A 21,010-nucleotide genomic window follows, 5' to 3' on the forward strand; every position below is an offset into this window, starting at 1 on the left:
AAACTTGTTAGGGCGGTTTATAGCTTTTGGTCTTTGGAAATTGCATTTGAAAGACTTACCAAAATGTGCTGAAAAAGTGAAAAATTGCATGAAAATCAGCTACCAAGTGATGTCCTTTAATAAGGGCTCACAATAGGAGTATTTTTGAGGTCAATTTACAGAAGCATGGAAACAAATTACTGTTGGCCCGTTCCACAGTTTTACTTAAGCTAAATATTATTGTTAAGAGAGCAAATTATATTATATATATAGTGAGGCGTGCCATATTACGCCGATGCACATCTTTAGACCTGTTCTGCAATCTTGAAGTATGAAAATTTTAAAAAAATTGGATCTCATTTCCAGTGTGCCACAAAGAAAATGTTTGGAACAATGTTCAGCTTAGTACATAAAGGTGCAACTTCTACCACAAGCTAGCGAGGCCAGTTTAATACTTTTTTGTGGTTAGTATAATTACAAGTATAAACAATGCGCTAAAATAGTACTTTTTAATATTACAGTATTCAAATTTAAACTATCCCTTCCATCATTTCTTACTTTATAGTCTAATGCAATATGTTAACCCAAAAACAAAATGCTGCCCTGGATCCTTCATTACCCAAGAAGAAATGGGGGAAAAGGGTACTATACGAGATTGTGGATGGAATGAGAGAGTGGTCTCCTGGACCAAGGCTGAAAAGAGGGGGAAAAAGCGACCGTGGCATCTTAAGGGCCAGCAACTCTGGGTTGCATTATTAAATAAGCCAGTTAAGTGACTTTCCACAGACAATAAAACACCTGCTACAGACGATTTGTCTGGCTACCAGGCTGGCCAAAACATCGAGGATGGAACCCCTGACATTTCAAAAATGTGCTTGCGGTAGTTTCCTACTCTGGTGCTATCTTTCTTCAGCCAGGGTCCCAAGCACTGGCCTCTCGGTTCCAGGGAAGCCAGCAGAGAGCTATTACAATAAGGTGTATAAAGTAAACGGAACTAGTCTTCTTAGATGGAATGCTTATGTAGATCGCATATCCTGCTCTCCTACTGACAGCCCTTCGGTTTTTACCCTGGTGGGCATGAGAGGTTTTCACAGATTTCTTCTTTTTCTATTTTGATTAACAATATGATGTATACATTATGCTTTCCATCGCAGATATTCACCTGCATATCATGCAATTGTAATGTGGATCTGTTCGTTCATAACAAAATTCTGTTTAAAACTAATTTGGGCATTTGGAAATATTGTTGCCATTAAGAGTCATGTGTATAGGTATTGATATAATTAACTTTTACCAGATATTGATGGAAGAGGCTTCCAATTGTCCTTTTAGGCCAGCAGCATAGAGCAAAAATACACATCAAAGCTCCTGTTCATCACTAAACCAAGTGCCCTGATACATAGTCAGTAAAATAGCTTCCTGTCTTAAAAGTGATGATTGAAAACATGTAGTTCAGAGACCTTTAGTCTTTTGTGATTACAGTAGTTCTCTTGCAAAGAACCATTAATCACACTGACAGCCGCCTCAGACCCCTTACCTTTCTACTGATCAGCTTAGGAGGAAGGCTTTTAAACCCTGCTGCTCGGGTTATTAAGCTAACCTGTTAGAAATTACACGTGCAGGTTCATTCTTTCACTCTAAGATCAAAGTGCCCTTCAAATACCTGCCATGATAAACCTTTTTTTTATTGGTTTAGAAAATCTAAAGTATTCTCTGTCTTTGTCCATTATCTCCATGGAGTTTGCGTGTGTTTGTGTGTGTGTTAATAAAAATGTCATTTAGATTTGTAGGTAGAATTACACAAATACATTATATTACAGAATTAGAATTCACATAATAACACCTAATTCAGCTTCTTTGGACAGCTTTTCAAATATGTTATAATTTCATTTTCATTGTATCATGAGATTACTTGTACAGGTGATTACTCGACCTCTTTCCAATCTATCCCTCTCAGACTCAACTCTGAACAATTTATGTAGTATTATCCGCTTCACTCAGGGTCGCTGGCAGTCAAATCAGGTCAGGCAGTGTTAATGAACCATACCCACATCTAATTAAGAAAATTGGTTTAAAAGGTCAGAGCAGGTGAAGCTCAAGGGCTTCCATACATCTCCACACATTACCCTGGAAAGAGTGTTGTTTCCTTCTAACGTGAGGTCTCTAAGTAATTTTTTTTCCAAAAAGAAAGTCTGCTGTGGGAAAAAGGTCCCCCAAGTTTTCATTTAAAAAAAAAAAAAAAATCTGTGGAGACCCATAGATCTAAGAAATCTGGAAAATCTCTTCCCAGGACCAGGGTCGCCATCAGTGGTGATGACCAGAATTGTAATCCCATATGTTTGTGTGTAGAGGGAGCTTGGGGGATCCCAACCGTATGTCTTGTAGGACATACATTTTATTATGCCACTGAGTAGAGAGGCAGAAGTATGTGTATGTATGTGTAGATATATATGTACTGTACTGTTGTGTGAGAGTCCGTATGTACGCCACTCAGTCCAAACACATTTAGAAACTGCCCAGGTGCTACTACCGCCAAATAAATGGAAATCCATAAGAATGAGTGCACTCTCAGGTATTTAAAAAAAAAAACCTCTTTATTACCACAGATTCGAAAAATGTATTGTGTTGCTATTATGTTACAAATGCTGTGGGATTGGTGGAATGTGTAGAACTGTAGTGGTAGAAGCTGAAATGGAATACGGAACTTAATATAAATTGAATTTGGGGAGCCTGGATGTCACGGGTTGTGGTGATTCAACAGGTGTAGTTATTTGGCTAGATGGGTGTATTATATAAACCGGTTGTGAAATAAAATGATTATCTTGACAAAGGGTCTGGATATGACCCAAAACGGTGTAATGGTGCGGTGTAATGGTGTGGGGGGCATTTTCTTTGCACACTTTGGGCCCCTTAGTCCAAATTGGGCATTGTTTAAACACGACAGCCTACCGGTGTATTGTTGTTTACCATGTCTATCCCTTTATGACACAGTGTACCCATCTTCCGATAGCTACTTACAGCAGGATAATGCACCATGGGACAAAGCTCACATCATCTCAAACTGGTTTCTTGAACATGACAATGCGCTCACTGTACTCCAATGGCCTCCACAGTCACCAGATCTCAATCTAATAGTGCACCTTTGGGATGGGGTGGACCAAAATATTTGAGGAATGTTTCCAGCACCTTGTAGAAAGTATGCCACATAAAACGAAGGCAGTTCTGAAGGCAAAAGGGGCTCCAACTCCGTTCCAGTTCATCCCAAAGGTGTTCGATGGGGTTGAGGTCAGGGCTCTGCGCGGGCCAGTCAAGTTCTTCCACACCAAACTACTCCAACCATCTCTTTATACACCTTGCTTTGTGCGCTGGGGCATGGGTCATGCTGGAATAGAAAAGGGGGGACCAACTACATATTAATGTCTATGTATTTACACATACAATAAAACTATGTATTTATACTAAAACTTCAGCCTTTATAGAGGTGGTCACATTTGCTTATGATCAATTAATCAAGGGCATTTGATTAGCAAATGATTGTCTAGTACTTAGCATCTTAATTCCTATGGAATCTTAGGGATATTAAGGACAGGAAGCAGAAAGGGTGTACTTAATTTTTTACATATGGCGTCTCCATTTTGGCTTTATTTTTGTTGAATAAATCATGACACAATTTAGTATGTCATGAATTGTTCATCTTAGGTTGTATTTACCTAATTAGACAGATGAATGTTATGTCCTGATATGTAAAACTGTAGAATCAAAAGGGTGTACTTTCTTCTTCACAAAACTGTATGTATATTTATATATATATATATATGTGTATATATATATATATATATATATATATATGTATATATGTATATATATATGTATATATGTATATATATATATTTTTTTTTTTTACATATATATAATGGCATGTCTAAAATCGAAAATAATGTCTTAATAGATCTTAGAATATCATAAGTAGAAAATGTGTAACAAACATAGTTCATGTATTCACCTTTCAGATGCATGTAATGTACACTAGATATGTAGCATCTTACTGTAGTTTGCTTTCCTTTCTCCGCAGACTCAGCATGTCAGCAGTAGCCAGTTGTCTCTTCTGTCGAAAGATTGGTACGTCTGGCAACGGCTCTAGAAGGGAGCGAAACTGGAAGGATATCAGTAAGTGCCATAGCAGATACAGTGTACCTAACTGCTCACTGGATATCGGTTTACATGTTTAAAAGGCGAAGTAGTGCTATTATAACAATTCTAGAAAGGGTAAACATTATTTTTCACACTTCAAAAATGATTACGCAAACATTTCTTATATGAAACGGTGTTTATCAGAAGCGTTTCAGTAAAAAATCTGTGTAGCTTACCAGACCGCCGACAACTTCTGTCTGACAATACATGTGCTGCAGAGTCCATATGCACTGTTGGGTCCTTACTTCCTACAGTGACTCTGCATTATGGACACTCCTGACCAGGAGAGTGGTGGCAGAGTGTTTACCGCAAAATGGTGAGAAAAGCAGACACAGTTGTGCAAAGCTTACTTTGTCACATGCTTAATCATTTTCTTAAGTGCGAAAACAAAGGTTACTGCCACTTTTGATTTTGATTTGCATGTAGACAGGGGCAATGACATTCTTGAAACACATTGCAAATTGACTTTTTCAGATTTTTAAGGGGGTAGGTTAATCTGGTTTTGTCATCCACATACACTTGGACATTTCATTTTATTTCAAGTTGAAATGCTTGTGGAACATCCCATTGTTTAATGCACAAACCTTCTCCACGGTAAATTTACTTTCTTACCAATGTATGGGTGTCCCTTTACCAGGAAACCCAGGGAGTGTGCATATGAAGACCAGCCAACAGTCCTGGCCTATTCAAGGCCCTGGCAGGGGCTTCTGACAGCAAGGACATAAACCCAGTTGTCAGGGATGTTGGCAGCTCTGTGTAAATAGGCCCTACAGATCCTGCTGTACAGTGGTCCTCAGATCGTAAGGAGCCCACAGAGCTTGGGAGAGTTTGATCTTCCCACTGAAGTCTTCAAGGGGGATGGTGGCAAAAGGCACACATGCACAAAAAAAAGTGAAACGTGTTCAAGTGCCATTTCTGGCCCCACCCTATAGCTGGTGTTATAAAAATATTTCTCTCTACACATCGCTAGCCATAAGCGAGGGCATATTTTAGTCAAGAAATAATACAAAAAGAGCGAGGCTTGAAAAAAAAACAAAACAAACAGTGCCCCCACATAAACACATAGATATGTGGTGAGTTCCGTGGTGCCCCCACCTTACTTGAGCTTAGCCAAAAGGTGACAAGTGAGTCATTTGAAACTGGGAGTAATAACATTTGCCACCAATGGCTTTTGTAATCATTAGACATAGCATGCAAAAGTTGGTCATTATCATATAAGTGGCTTCATGTTGTACAAATTGGTATTTTGTGTTTGTTTACTCTATGATATAACTGCATGTAAGTGAGTACCGTTTTTCACATGTACGCAGGGGCAAGTCTTTGTCTTCACGGCTGTTGTCGAAATGCAGAATTAATAACCATCTGTTTTGGTCATTTATAATTTTATCTTGTTATATGTTTTCTTCTGTCTTTAGGAAAAATTGCAAAGATTACAGGTTCACTCTTGCTAGGGTAAGATCCATTTCATAAGTCAATTTAATAATGATATAATAATCATTATAGCTTTCTGCCAAAGCGCTCTTGAGGATGTGGGACTTGAAGGTTTGAGCAAGATATTGCTCATTCCTATTGCCATCAGTTGATGTGATTATGTATTCAGCATGCTATTCATTACATATACGGTATAATATAATATAATATTATTGTATTATAATAATTGTTCTGGATTTTTTGTGCAGCAGGAGAGAGGTACTTTATTAAGTGAACATTGTTAGCAACTGCCCCTAATTCTCACCAGGCCAGAAGTATGTACCGTTTATTAATATTTTATTTCTCCCACCAGTAGGCCAATCCATCTGCTGCCACATCTTATTTAAACTGTAAAGTGTGAGTTTGCATGTATGATTTTAAATCAAATCAGACGCAAATTTATTAACCCATAACTGGCCAAGTCAGCTCTTCTCTCAGAGAAAATGGAATGGATGTTTTTATAATTTATAATGATCATATATGTTCATTGTTTTTTTCTTTGTATTCTGATTTTTTGTCATTTTAGGGATACCATTTTGCATTTTCATTAACATTGCTTAAATGTATGTATATTATATAGTATATTTGGTGTACTTCTTTATTATTTGTTTATTTAGGCGAATGACGTGTATGTATGCAATTACCTTTTCATCATTTGTTATAAAGTTTATTTCTATTACTGCATCTTATTTTATGTTAACCCCAGAGGATGTGTGTTTGTTACTTATGAAATCCTGTCTCTGAGGAAGTCCATAACCCTTGATACTCAAGCAGTGCAACGGGAGAAGCTAAAATCATACATTTACGTACATACTGGATCAGTTGAGCGGAACGACTTGCAAGGTAAGAGAAGGCACAGCACACACTTGTCATTGTACTCGGTGTTCAGATGGGTTAGAACTTAACCTCCTGACACTGTTGTATCTCTGTGCCTTATTATTTTCCAGACTGTCTTAAATTGCATTTATTTTTCTTCTCTTTTTCTTTTGTCTGTCATTTAAAGGCAGCTTGTAGAAATACATCCAGCTTAACAATTTAAAGCATTGCACATGTGGAATACAAACGTTTATTAAATGTGTTTCCTAGAATACTCCTTTCCATACCCAAATATATAAATCAATCATGACATTAATGTCGACTGTCTACATAATAATGCCACAAACATAAGTTGCTTTACCATATATGTAATCTACACATTTACAGACATGCAAAGAACGTAGTATCTCATTGTGTTCCAATAAACGTTACAAGATAGTGATTACCACCTATGGGCAGGGGAGCAGCGCTTGGCCATACCCGCTCCCTGCTCACTACCCATCCTAATCCTAGTTTATTTACGGCTGTAAGGTGCTAGTCCTGCTCCATGCATGGGTAGCCCCGTGCCTTGCAAAGCTACTTCCTTAAAAGAGCTACAGGTAGCCTACAGCAAATTGTGAGTGTCGCTCCTTCGGTTCTCTGGGTCAAGACCCGAATCCTCTGTGTCGTGGGGTCTTAACATGCCCTGCTCCCTGCCCATTTTTCCTTTAAATGTGCTTGTGTCAGCGGGAATTCCCATTAACATCAGCGTGGCCGCCCACCAACGTCAGCGAGGTGTCTTCTATAAAGAGTTTTGTAGTGAATAATACGTATAGTACAAGTAGCACTATAGCAGATGTGTCTTTGGGTACTGGAACCTAAAATTATGTAATGGTACTGACACAAACACTGTAAATTAGAATGTCTGCACATCTCTAGTAACATTTTTGATTGTCATGGAAACCTTGTCTTTTCTCGAGTTGACTATGCAAGTACTACCTGTGCCCTCCAATATGTGTCATCCCTGGTTTTTCTGTTTTTTTTTTTTTCTTCTAGGTATTACTAATAAGGTGCGAAAAGAGCTTCATAGAGCAGCAAGAAAAGCTTTGGAAGCATCAGCTAATCTTTTTAGAAAAACACAAGATGGAGGTAATTTGTGTGCCTTCAGGACTAGGTTGGGAACTGCCGGTTTAGGAACTAAAAAGATCATTAGTATGAGTCTTTGAATACACTGGTATTCAATGCAGAAGCTCCATATGGTGTTTCACAAATCCAAAATTATATCCATGACCACAAGGTTGATTTCATAAACAATCAATTTAAATAAATCACTTATTTTTCTGTGCATTTTTTGTATTATAATAAAACTGTAAATGATTTATTACACATTTTGAAATTGAAAGTGTAGAAACCAATAATGTGAAGGACACAAGGTCAACCCCTTGTTTTCGGTTTTCTTTCCTTCGTAGAGCAATACAGGAATCCTAATGTAGAAGATCATGAGTTGCCCCTGTGGCGTCTTTTGAAGAACACACAGTCATCAGATAGAATGGTCCGCTTGGATGCTGTCCGGCAATTGGCAGAGATTCATCACTGGCATGGTATTATGCATGTCTTTGTGTTTTTTGGCTGAGACATGTATTGCTATACCTGATAAGTTTGATTAAATAGCTTCCTAACATGAATAAAGTACTCTGTACTTAACTAAGAGAAATCTTTACTGTAACATGTCATGACAAAAGTAGTTTCTGAATGACAGAGATATTTTCATGCAATAGGCATCTCATTAAACCATTTTAGCTCATGAGGGTTAACTTGTTGTGAGAGGAGGGCTATTCTTCTGTTCCACTCTTCATATTGACTGTAGAGGGTTTAATGGTTAGGTGGCATTGTAATCGTTACTGGTGTAATGGTTAGATATGGTGTGTTTTTACAGATTACCAATATAGGACAGTGGCTCAAGCATGTGACAACAGGACAGCCATTGGCTTGGCACGATGTAAAGATATAGATCTCCGCTTTTTCCTTCCACCCCCAACATTGCCAAAAGTAAATGATGTAAGTAAATGATTCCATGGTTAGTGTAATTTAGAAAGAATTTATGAATAGGCTGAAACACTCTGATATCGTTAATCCCTTTAACAAATTTTGGGCTGCACTCCAGCTGTTGAACTTCATCTCCTAGTCAACATGCAAGAAGAGAAGGTCCTCAGGCGCTGGAGTGCTATTTGTTATCTATCTCATCAAGTTATTCAGCTTGTAGAAAGTGTGTCAAGCCCTATGAGAGAAATGGTAGATTAATTGGTTGTTACCTTGAACAGAGTGGCCCTGTTCACTTTTAAGATTTTCTTTTTTATGTCATTCTTATGTTTACAGAATTATTCCATTGAAGATGCACTCAGACGACTGCTTTCTTCTCTGCCTCAAGCTGAACTTGATAGGTGTGCCAAATACCTTACATCTTTGGCACTTAGAGAGAGCAGTCACTCATTTGCAGCACAAAGGGTAAATACAATAATCTCCCAATGACACTGTAGCTCTTTTACTTCTTACTCTTTGTCCTTTAAGTACAGAAATTGTCGTTGTCTGTGGTTCAACCATTCGCAATTATAAATGCCCATTACATACACCTTCCGGAACAAAATAATTAAGTTTGTCAGTCACACAAATTCTATCATCCCTTTATTTTTCTTTTGTTTTTGCTTTTTTTATGGCGTTTCTGGCTGTTACCCTGTGACACTAAATGAATGATTTTTACAATGGCAATGGCTAAACAGTTTATTGAAAAAAGCTGTATTAGTGTTCACGTTCTTGTTTTGTACAAATGTATTCTACTGCGTAAGGAATAACTTGTTGAATCCAATGTATCCAATGTTGAAATAAAAATAACTTTGTTTCAGAAAGGATTATGGTGCTTTGGAGGAAATGGATTACCGTATGCTGAGAGTCTAAGCGTGGTTCCTTCAGAGAAACTGGAGATTTTCAGTTTACAGGCTTTATTGACACATTCTATGGTACGCGTTTTGCCCCAGAACCTCATCCACGGCCAACAGCAACTGTAAAGACAAACTCTTATAGACCATTCACAAAGCTCTGGTGTGAGAACATCTAGGTCTAATGATCTGTGGGTTGGAAGCACTAAGTCCTAATTCATCAGCTTCAGCATCAGTTCATTCATGCTGCATCAGTTATTTGTAGCCTTATTTTATAATCTATATAAGGGAAAGAGAATGAGTGGGGCGTCTCAAAATGTAACTGAAATAGCCAGAGAATTAGCATCCGTAGCAGACCACCTAATTGTGAATCCTATTTTTGCCCTCCTGAAACATTATACGGCATATAATGCTTGTTCCATGCTAATGGTTGTCTGCTGCCCTTTATTGCTCTTTTCCATCTGTTGTAGATCTCTAGCCACACTGACAAAATTGCATCAAACGGAGGCCTGCAGCTCCTTCAGCGGATATACCTGCTTCGTAAAGATTCACAGAAAATTCAGAGGAGTATAGTTCGTATAATTGGAAACCTGGCCTTGAATGAGCAACTTCACCAAGACATTGTGGACTCAGGTAATAAGGGGCACCAACATCATAGTTACAAGGAGCTGCCAGCAAGGTGTACCTTTTTTATTGTTATGCTAATAAAGCCTACAATAAATAGCTTTTTAATATTTCCATCATATTTCAGTCATTCAGCTTTCCCCTGTTTTGCAAATAATTAATCACCTCACGGTAATAAGTACAAGTCAAATGACAATGCATTTAAATGATATATTTCTTTACCCCTCAAGGCTGGATCTCCATACTGGCAGAAGCCATGAAGTCTCCTTATGTCATTCAGTCATCACATGCGGCCCGAGCTTTGGCCAACCTGGACAGGGATAGTGTACATGAAAAATACCCAGATGGAGTATATTTACTGCATCCTCAATGCCGTACTAGGTGAGAACCAGGGATGTTCCAGCAGGAGCATTCCATGTGTAACAACCATGCACACAATGAGTCTCTTATTAAACTTATTTTAATCCTGATACCACCATATTACAATGATCAGTGTTAACAATGCATACAGCTCATTGTGGAAGCAAACAGTGTTTAAAGGTTACCGTGAGTACCTGTACTGTGTGAATTACCAACCCTAACATTAGAATAAGCTACACAATTACCCTGAGAGTTCAAATCAGTCCAGTTTCCTTCTGGTCGGTGTTATAGCCTAGAACTGAAAGTTTCTGCAAATACATTTGAGATATGTGGTATCATTACAAAAATAACTTAAAGGGACTATGGAAGAAGTAAGGGATCAAGGAAATAAGACATCATATCCATGCACTCTGTGTTTTAAAAGCATGTTGTGCATTTTAAGGCAGTACAGCCTCCAAAGAGCTGCTGGAGACGCATGCATTGCTATATATATATATATATATATATACTTTAGTCAACGCACAATCACAATCATCAGAGTAATGTACCAGAAGGAAATGAGATATGTCAATATAAAAAAAGGATGCTTGTGACATGTGCAACATGTGGAAGGTCTTAGATGAAACATTGTAAAAAGTAGAAGGAATCTAGAAATAGAAACCTATCTTTCTCATAATAAGTAAAGTGCAAATGATATTAGAAACCATTATTCATACATTACAGTTTTTGAAAATAAGCCAATCTACGGATTTGTTATAGTACTCTGGGTTATCTGAAAGCATGAAAATAGTAACAGACCTCTACCATGTATCCAGAATTGCCAAAAGCATGTATCCATTTTAGGTGCGCCAAAATCTGTGCACACCATGCAATGACTTAGTAGATATTTTTTTCTATTGCATTCAATGTGGTAGTTTAGAATCAACGATCGCTAGTTAGGGATTAGTCAAGGTGTTCCTTAACCGTGCAATTTTTTTTACCGCTGCTAACATCAATTAAGGTTTAGATGGGTAATACTGCAGTAAAAGTGCAGTATTGCAGTTTTTTCATGTCCAAAAAACGGCAGTATTACTTCAGAAAAAACTGCAGTAATTTTTCGTAAGGGATGGAGTGTGTAGGTTACTTAAGAACTAACAGACCCATAGTTTTTATGCTAACATTTGTCTAAAAAGGCTGACAATCAACTTATCCTTATTTTGTAGTTGCACAGCAGGCTGCCTGTATGGAATCATGTAATTGTTCACTCTTAAAAAGTTTTGAAAATTCTGTAAAACAAAGTAAAATAATGACATAAAGTGAAACTGGTAATTTAAGTTAAGGTTATTGAAAAAATAAGGCATATCTGCATTATTCTTTTTGTAGCATTTCTTTTTATATTATTTCAGATTTGACTACAAAAATTCTAAACGTACAGAAAAAATAGTCATAAGTAGAAGAGGGGCACATATTACTTCTGCAACGTCAACAAAATAATACATTTTTTATTTCTTAAAGTCATAAAATTAAAATAATGCTTTTCAGCCAGCCTATTGTGGCTGATATCTTATTTGTCCACGGTCTACTTGGGGCTGCCTTCAAAACGTGGCGTCAGCAGGACAGGGATGAGCAACTAGGTGAAAGTGCTGCTCAGGATGATGATTATACAGACTGCTGGCCAAAGGTAGGCATGACCCTTTACATTTATTACATTACCCATTTTTAAACTGTCATTGAACATTTTGTAACCCTTAATAAAGCGTTTCCCCGGTATTCTTTAGTATTGTCGCTGTTACACAAGGATCCATCAGCAGTTTTATTGACGCAGATGGCTCCTGTACTAGAAAGCTGCTTAGATCTCATGCTGAAGCAGACACAGTAGTCTGCTTAAATGGGAAATCTTATGGAAAAAAATCTTTTGAATTTCATATAGTTTTTTATACAGTTCTTAAAGTGCACTGAAGAGAATTGTGTTTGTTTCACATCGTTCCAATGAACGTTGTTTAAACTCAGATTTGGAGGTACCTCTTGTAGGCAGTTATGTGATATTTTTCATTACATTTCAAAATGATCTTTACGATCTCCTCACTTTTATTTTACGTTTCTCCTTATTTTGATCTCAAATTGAATGTTTTATATTTGCAGGCCTGGCTAGCAGCAGACTGTCCTGGTGTAAGAATTATTTCTGTGGAATATGATACTCAGCTTAGTGAATGGAGAGCCAAATGTCCTGCAGACAGTCACAGGTAGCTCTCTTAAAGACCCATATCTCTCTTTTTTTCCCCTCTTGTCCCTCTTTTCTAGGAGCTCAGAATATTGTGTGAAAACTAGTGTGTCACGGGGTTTTATAGCCATAAAGGCCACTATAAAGTGTGTCTATAAAAATCAAATAGTGTCATTATAATACATTCTTCTTCCTCTAAATACCTTGTTCAGTTTCAGAAAAACCCTTAAACGCTGACAATGCCTCTAAACACAACCATTGTCCTTGAACAAAAAGGCGTCTTTTTCAACATAGCAGACAAAAATAACCTTTCCAAAAATGTCTTTTTTTGACCTGCTGCCCGAAATTGTACTGCATATTCAATAAATTTGTGCACATGGACCAAAAATATTTTGGACACATGTTTTTTATGTTTTTGGTCCATTTGTTTTCAGACAACAAATTTAGTTTCCTGCCCTTTTGGTTCGGGCAACATTCAGAGTGCTTTTCCCATTCAGAAGCGAAATTCGTTTGTCACTCTTTCTCGTTCGCTCAGCTTGTGAGAGAGTGAGTGTGTGAGAGTGTGAGTACGAATGCAAAATTCTAATACTTAAAATGTAGTTTTACCATTAAAATATTACATTTTCATACACACATTCCCCTTTGAATACAGGATATTAACTACATAACTGCCTGGGGAAGTATTTTTGGAGTATTTGGAGTATTTTTGGAGTATTTTCTTGGATCATTTTCTTCAGAGGGGTTCCGAAATACACAGTTTTTAATTAGCATGCTTTTTTATTTTTTCCCAAATGCATAATTTTCAATTTTTCTGTATTGTCCATTTACTAAAATCTAATTAAATTCTATATTGTCCATTTACTAGAATCCAATTATATTCTATATTGTACATTTACTAAAATCCAATTACATTCTATATTGTCCATTTACTAAAATCCAATTACATTCTATATTGTCCATTTACTAAAATCAAATTACATTCTATATTGTCCATTTACTAAAATCAAATTACATTCTATATTGTACATTTACTAAAATCCAAAAAGGTTGCATGAAACTAGAAAATTGTACAACTGTACATAATCCTAGTCCAGAATGCCATCTGCTGGAACATCTATCCTCGGTACAGTCAGTCACATTGGAAAAGCAATAATAACATATGATATTAACATACAATCAGTGCGGCCCAGATAATTTTAATAAACTGCTAAGTGAAAACGTTAATATATAGTTTTATGGTCATGTATCAGAACAAGCTTGTTGGCAATAGGGCAAATTTTCAATTTCTAACTATTATGTAGGAGAGTTGTGTTACAAAATTGATTCTCTACCGTAAAAGTGGTGGAAGTGGAAAACATGTTCCAAATCAATGTGTCACCAGCATTCTTTGTTACAGGAAAACTATGGCTTATCGGAGCAGTGAGCTTCTTAACAAGCTTAAGGCTGCTGGAGTTGGTAAACGGCCAATTATATGGGTTTCACATAGCATGGGGGGTAAGTATGTTTGTGCTGAAAAATCATTCAAAATATGGGTTAACAAATTAGTTCTCTGTATATTCATCAATGCAAGCACATAGGCGCACCAGCGCCTTACACAAAAAAAAAACATTTAAAAGTATTAGTACTTAGAAAGTTAGGGACAGCTAAATATAGGTTAGATTTGATACCTCCTTTGTCCTTCTTTGTACTATGGCATTCTTAGGTTTTTCATGTTCGTACATTTTTGCGTGGAACCCATCAATATGACAGGAATACATCAGAAAGACTTCAGCATCTCATATATGACAGTTTAGGTAATTGGTACCAGGTAGAAACATTTCCAGTGCCTCCAACATTTCAAATGTCAGCCACATATTAAGGTAGATATCTGAAGTAAGTGGCATTTCCTTCAGCCAAAAGATTACCTACACTGACCAGTACCTGAACCTGGAAGACGTTTATTATACTTATTGTCTTACAAGGCTGTACGAGGTGGGTTTGTCGTAATCTAAATAAAAGAAAATGATAATAATTTCATAGCATTGCAAAGGGTATTGGAAGATATTAAGCATAGTGGGCTTACACTGTACAAATACATTGTTTATTTAGAAAGTTAAATAATACAATTCTTCAAATATAGCATGAAACAATTCAACTCTAATGAAGTTTCCAAAGAGTACAAGTGCAAAATTCTATAGTGTTTTATTGGTTCCACATAAAGAAAAAAGTATACAAAGGAGGAGGTAGAAAAAAAAGCCAAGCAACAATTTACAATAAGACATTTCTCAATCCTGAGTAGAATCTTCATCATCTGAAAATTACTATACAGAAATAGTGCCCATCCTCACTTGTTATGAACCCTAGATAAATATAAACTGCGCAAACAATCCATGTCATCGGACTCCCCATGTCGTACTTATGCACAAACATGAAGCTCCACCTTATGGCTTCCCAAATTCCTCTGCTGTGGATGTCCTTTCATGCGCCGACCACTGCTTCACTGCCCCAGCATCCATAGAAAAATCGGAGGGAAAAACACCATCACATCAGCTATCCTATTTTCCCAGAAGAAAAAGGGGCTAAGTGTTGACTCCTGGGGGTAGTGAAAACCATGTTTTCTGACTGGATCTCGGTTTCCTATTATTCTATATAAATCGGCTCATCCCATTTCCTGGTGGAATTATTTAATGAGAAAGGGAGTAATTTGCTTTGTACAAGCCTGAGTAGTCCTTGGTAATATTAATTCCAAGGCCTCAGATAAAGGCCAGTAGCCATTTATACAATACATTTTTTAATATAATAAAACAGGATTAATTATATATTTAACAAATAGTTATTTTATAGTAAAGTTTTTTTTCTTGTGTCTGTAGAAAGAAATTCCCATAATTTACTTTAAAAGTCTGCCACGATCAGTCAGGACAGGAGTGAAAAGACAGGCTGTCATGTATCTAATTAAAATATCAAAAGTATTGGTCTTCACTTTCAGGTTTGTTGGTGAAGAAAATGTTGCTAAATGCATCAAAGAACGAAGATATGCTTGATTTTGTAAAGAACACACAAGCAATCGCATTTTTTAGTGTACCCCACAGTGGATCCCGTCTCGCAGAGTACACTGTCAATGCCAGGCTACTTCTCTTTCCATCGATAGAAGTCAAGGAACTCAGCAAAGGTAGCTTTAAAGTGTGCGCAAGTAATACACCTTGATGCCAACATTTTCACAAAATGTGCTCTGCTCACTGTGATTGTTAGCCCTATTTCAGGTATTTTAGCTTAATTTCCCAGAGTTGCAATGGAAGAATTGTGAGATATTTTTATGTAATTTTGTTAGAACTGATTTTGACAAGTTTAAGTTCTGCTAAACTGCAGAATTAATGAATACACCTTTAATTCTGGCCGAGTAGGGCACACTAATTAAAATAAGGTATTTTGTCCAGTCATGATTTAATAATATCATATACATCTTTTTTTACGTATTTATTTTACTTTTTAGATTCTCCTGCGCTAAAAGAACTAAATGATGAGTTCCTGCAGTTTGCTAAAAATAAAGACCTTAAAATCATAAGTTTTGTGGAGACATTGCCAACACGAGTGAGCAGTATGATGAAACTGCATGTTGTGCCATTAGAATCAGCTGGTAAGTAATTTCATTCATTAATTTATAATATATAAAGGGAAAAGCCTCACATTTGCAGTAACATACAGAGGCTTCCTACAGCATTGAAATAGACTGCATGTTGGCAGCTCAAGTATTGTAAGATCAGCTGACTAGCATGCAGGAAAAAATTGCTAATCCATGCTAATGAAAAGCTACAAATCCCATGACCCTCAGCCAGAATGATGAAACGTGTAATGCAACTTGTAGCCCTCAAATGTGAGTACACCAGAGGTGCAAAAAAAGTGTCATGTTTGATGACATACAGGGCCGGACTGGGAATGAAAAGCAGCCCTGAAAATATTTGGACACCAGCCCCATATATCTTATAGCATGGTCGAGCTCTTGTGCCCATACCTATCTGTGTCATACTATTTGCCTTCCAAATAGCTATAAATAATTATTTTTAAAATTATATTAAATTGTTGCTTAGTGATAACAGAATACCACCTTATTATTAAAACCAAAGAGAACTAAACAGCCTACCTGTGCTACTTCTGCCCCCAAACAGCATGCCTGTGCCGTTTCTGCCCCCAGCCTACCTGTGACATTTCCAAGAAACAGACTGCATGTGCCATTTCCCCCACACAGTCTGCCTGTGCCATTTCTGCCCCCCAAAAAGCCTGCCTGTGCCATTGGTGTCCCAAACAGCCTGTCTGTGCCATTTCTACACCCTACCTTTGCCACTTACACATTCAAATCCATACTTGCACACACTTATACATTTACTCACTAATTTATTCATTCCCCTTGTGTTCTTTCTGGTGTTAAGACTTACCTGCACAATCGTAGGGACAATGACGTCCATCCATTCCCGGGGCTCCCAGGGTTATTCTGCGCCATTTTTTCTTTCTGTCACCTGAGTGATTTATCTGGGAGAATTCATCTGGGAGAATCATTTGCGGTTCAGATGCTATGGCCCCTTCCATTTTGAACGGACTGTGATAGCGCTGCAACCTTCTGAGTGGGGGCAGATATGGCGTCATATAATCCTGCGGGCTCCTTAGCTGGCTTGATGTAATGTGAGGGAGAATATAAGAGAATTCCGGTATGCAGGAAAAGGTAGACTGACCTAGAATACGGAGATGCAGCAAAAAATCCAGAGAGCGCTGTTTAGGTGATCGTGCCTCAAGAGAGCACCGTTTAGGAAATCGTGCTCGAAATCCAGGAAACAAGCCGAGGTCAGGGTCTCCAGAAAAGTAGCAAAGTTCGTTTAAACAAGCCGAAGTAATAATCAGGAAATAGGAACTCACGAAACTGGAACTGCAGAGAAAATATATCAAGCAACGAGCAGTGGCGAAGATGGAGATTAAATGTTCCCGGGCTGATGACGTCATCGGGAGCGCGCGCAGCTGACAGCCTCACAGCGACGGAGAAAAAAGGGGGCAGGGCTAAACGCGCGCCAGCCGGATCAGCGTGGATGCGGGAGAGAACCGACCTGTGGGTTCTCAGGTGAGTGGCTGCGGGTCGGGTTCTGACATACACTGCCCTTACACACGATTGCACATAAAAACACACATACACACATGCACTGCCCTTACACAACCCTGCCTTTACACAAATACCCTTACACAACCCTGCCTTTACATACAAATACCTACACTGCTCTTACACACACACTGCCCATACACACACCAGCTTAAAAACACACACATTGCCTTTACACACACCTGCCCATTAACACGCATATACACATACACTGCCCTTACACACCCTTGCCTTTACACACACACCAGCTTACAAACACACAAATACCTACACTGCTCTTACACACACACTGCCCATAAACACACACTGCCCATAAACACACACTGCCCACACACACATACACACTGCCCACACACACACCAGCTTACAAGCACACATACATATACACAGCCCTTACACCCCTTTCTCCCCATCTCTTACTTTTCCATCATCCATGATCTTCTATCTTCCATCCTGTGGTGGGAGCGCGAGGTCTGTCACTCCAGGCCTCGGCTTTACATTACTATGCACTGGCTATTGATGCAGAGCGCCAGGGTGAGGTCATATCCCAGGGCTCTGCATCATTTGCCGGCTCGTAGTGATTAGGGAGTGCGGAAGCCGTGGTCTGAATTGACAGACCTCACGCTCCCTAATGTTGGGCCAGTTAGAGGGGGATTGTGATCTCCCCAACCAGCCCTGCTCATCGGACACCTCCTCCCCAGACCAGCGCTGATGGTGCCTGGGTGCGCACTGCCCCCGGGGTCGCCTGATGAGCAGGGCTGGTTTGGGAGAGCACAATCATGCAGTTGTCTCGGCAGTTCCCAGAAGACCGGCCATGGGGAGGTGGCCTTTCTGCTTGACCCCTCCCCTATAGATACGCTACTGTTCTTTAGGAGCTTTGTGCTGGCAGCAATGTGATTCACCATGGGGCCCTGTTGAGCTGGTTAGAGAGATCCGTCATCTTCCCCAACCAGTCTTGGAGGCTGCAGCTGCTGATCGGGCGGCAAGTGCCTCTCTCGCCTCACCCTTCTTACGGCCCTGAGTTATGAATCCAAGAGTCCTGTTGAAGGTGCACTTACAACAGAAGTCTTAGGTGCAGTCATAGCACATTACGAGGCATACACAGCTCACAAACACTCAAAAACTATAGCTCATCTATTTCAAAGAGTGTGAATGTGATTTAGCTCTAAAGTTTTAATGTTTGCCTCAGCTGGAAATAAAGGATTGTAGAATAAGTATATGCCGGTTGGAGATAATGTCTATTGAGCGGCTCTCATTCTTTTTCAACACAGTCAATTTTTATTTTTTTTAAAAGTTCTACTTTTGTGTTTTCAGTATTGGGTTGCCTCTAACATGATACTTCTATCTGTATTCTCTTTGTAAGGGATGAGTAAGAACAGTTTAAGCAATTGCAAAAGGTTATTTATAACTGACAACAGTATCCTCACATCTTGTAAATGATGTGGTAAAATTCACACATATAGTATGTAACAGGGACAGCCAGTGTGTAGGTTGCAGACACACTATATGACTAAAAGTATGTGGCCACCCCTCCCAATTATTGAGTGTGTTTCAGCCACACCCACCTATGCGTAAAAAAATTAAGCACTAAGACATGTGGTGCGTAAAAATCGACTGTAATTTGTAGCATCGCTCACTGCAGAGTTCCAAACTGCATCTGGAAGCAACATCCACACAAACATGCATCGGGAGCTTCATGGAATGGGTTTCCATGGCTGAGCAGCTGCACTCAAGCCGAAGATCACTATCCACAAGACCAAGCGTCAGATGGAATAGTGTAATGCACACTGCCATTTGACCCTGGAGCAGTGGAACAATATTCTATGGAGTGATGAATCACGCTTCACTATCTGGAAGGAGAATGCTACCTGAATGCATAGTGCCTACTGTAAAGTTTGGTAGGGGAGGGATAATGGTCTGGGACTGATTTTCAGGGTTTGGACTAGGCCCATTAGTTTCAGTAAAAAGTTAATAATAACTATATAAAAAAATAATAATGTTAATGCCATAGCATAAACAGACATGTACACGATTGTGTACAAAGCAAGATCCATAAAGATATGGTTTAACGAGTTTGGTGTGGAGGGACTGGAGTGGCCCTTACAAAGGCCTTGGTCTTAACCCCACTGAACACTTTGGGATAAACTGGAAGACCAACTGCGAGCCAGGCCTTCTTGACCAACATCAGTGCCTGACCTCACAAATACTAATTTGCCTGAATGGGCACACATTCTCACAGACATACTCCAGAATCTTGTAGAAAACCTTCCAAGAAGAGTGAAGGTTGTTATAGTTGCGATTAAGGGGCGCCTCCATATCGATGCCCATGATTTTGGAATGGGATGTCCAACAAGCTCATATACTGTAGGTGTGATGGAGAGGTGTCCACATACTTTTGGTCATATAGTGACCTTTTTTATCTATGATAAAATGCTTTCACCACTTTGTTATACTGTAAGAACTATAATAAATACATGTTGAACTTGTTTGCCATTGCAGAAATGTAATATTTTGTTATATGTATATATATGACCTGATGTGTTACTTTGTTGTTGTATAAGTTTATGCCAAGATTAATGATTTTAGTTATTTTCCTGTGTAAAATATGTCAAACGGTACTGATTGGTACATTGCTACCACTTGTGTCTACGTTTGGAATGTAAATAAATAAAATATCAAAAGATGAATTTTAAATACTCTCTATTTCATTTTTTTTTAGATTTGGGCATCGGTGACCTTATTCCTGTGGAAGTAAACCATCTCAACATTTGCAAGCCAAAGAGCAGAGACTCTTATATCTACCAGCGTACTTTACAGTTTATCAGTGATTCCTTGAAGACAAACTTTGAGAAACAATGATCAGTCAAACTTTAGGATTAAATTCCCCACATAATTGTTTGGTGTTATTTATCCAAATCATTAAACTAAATATATTTAACACTTTGTTAATATGTCATGTCAACACATTAATCTATAATATGTCATGTCAACCATGCACATGTATTATGTTTATTTTAACATGCCAAGGTGTCATGTGATTCAAATCAGCTCTTTATTTCACCAATAATATTACTTTATTTCAGCTCCTAATGACATCATAGAACTAGTTAGGTGGATACATTAGCATGTACTGCACACTGCATTATTATACCTTTTCTCCTTGTTTAGTGTTAAGTAATGGTAATAAGCCGGTGATGTCATAATGGCTATTTCTCTACTGATTTTATTAGTGATTGTGTTATACTGTAAAGCACCCTATAATGGTAATACATTTAAAACACAGTCTTACTTTTCCAGGGTCCCTTAGTGGAAAAAATTTACAAATCTGTGGTAGTTTAA

At 38.3% G+C, this 21,010-nt stretch overlaps 1 protein-coding gene across 1 annotated transcript in view; it reads left to right on the top strand.

Annotated features, from left to right (window-relative positions):
- SERAC1 (serine active site containing 1) overlaps window positions 1-20,600 on the top strand; it is a 38,226-nt gene extending 17,626 nt beyond the window's left edge. The window contains exons 2-17 of the mRNA XM_053460858.1: window positions 4,052-4,146; window positions 5,586-5,622; window positions 6,347-6,483; window positions 7,492-7,584; window positions 7,905-8,036; window positions 8,372-8,493; window positions 8,812-8,940; window positions 9,336-9,449; window positions 9,839-10,001; window positions 10,223-10,373; window positions 11,874-12,012; window positions 12,474-12,574; window positions 13,949-14,046; window positions 15,518-15,700; window positions 16,022-16,165; window positions 20,391-20,600. Of these exons, the coding sequence (XP_053316833.1) occupies window positions 4,059-4,146; window positions 5,586-5,622; window positions 6,347-6,483; window positions 7,492-7,584; window positions 7,905-8,036; window positions 8,372-8,493; window positions 8,812-8,940; window positions 9,336-9,449; window positions 9,839-10,001; window positions 10,223-10,373; window positions 11,874-12,012; window positions 12,474-12,574; window positions 13,949-14,046; window positions 15,518-15,700; window positions 16,022-16,165; window positions 20,391-20,530 (1,971 nt within the window). The 5' untranslated portion in view covers window positions 4,052-4,058 and the 3' untranslated portion in view covers window positions 20,531-20,600. The remainder of the gene's footprint in view (window positions 1-4,051; window positions 4,147-5,585; window positions 5,623-6,346; window positions 6,484-7,491; window positions 7,585-7,904; window positions 8,037-8,371; window positions 8,494-8,811; window positions 8,941-9,335; window positions 9,450-9,838; window positions 10,002-10,222; window positions 10,374-11,873; window positions 12,013-12,473; window positions 12,575-13,948; window positions 14,047-15,517; window positions 15,701-16,021; window positions 16,166-20,390) is intronic.
- The last annotated feature ends 410 nt before the right edge of the window (window positions 20,601-21,010 follow it).

Source organism: Spea bombifrons, chromosome 3, assembly GCF_027358695.1.
Source record: "Spea bombifrons isolate aSpeBom1 chromosome 3, aSpeBom1.2.pri, whole genome shotgun sequence".
Taxonomy (NCBI): Eukaryota; Metazoa; Chordata; class Amphibia; order Anura; family Pelobatidae; genus Spea; species Spea bombifrons.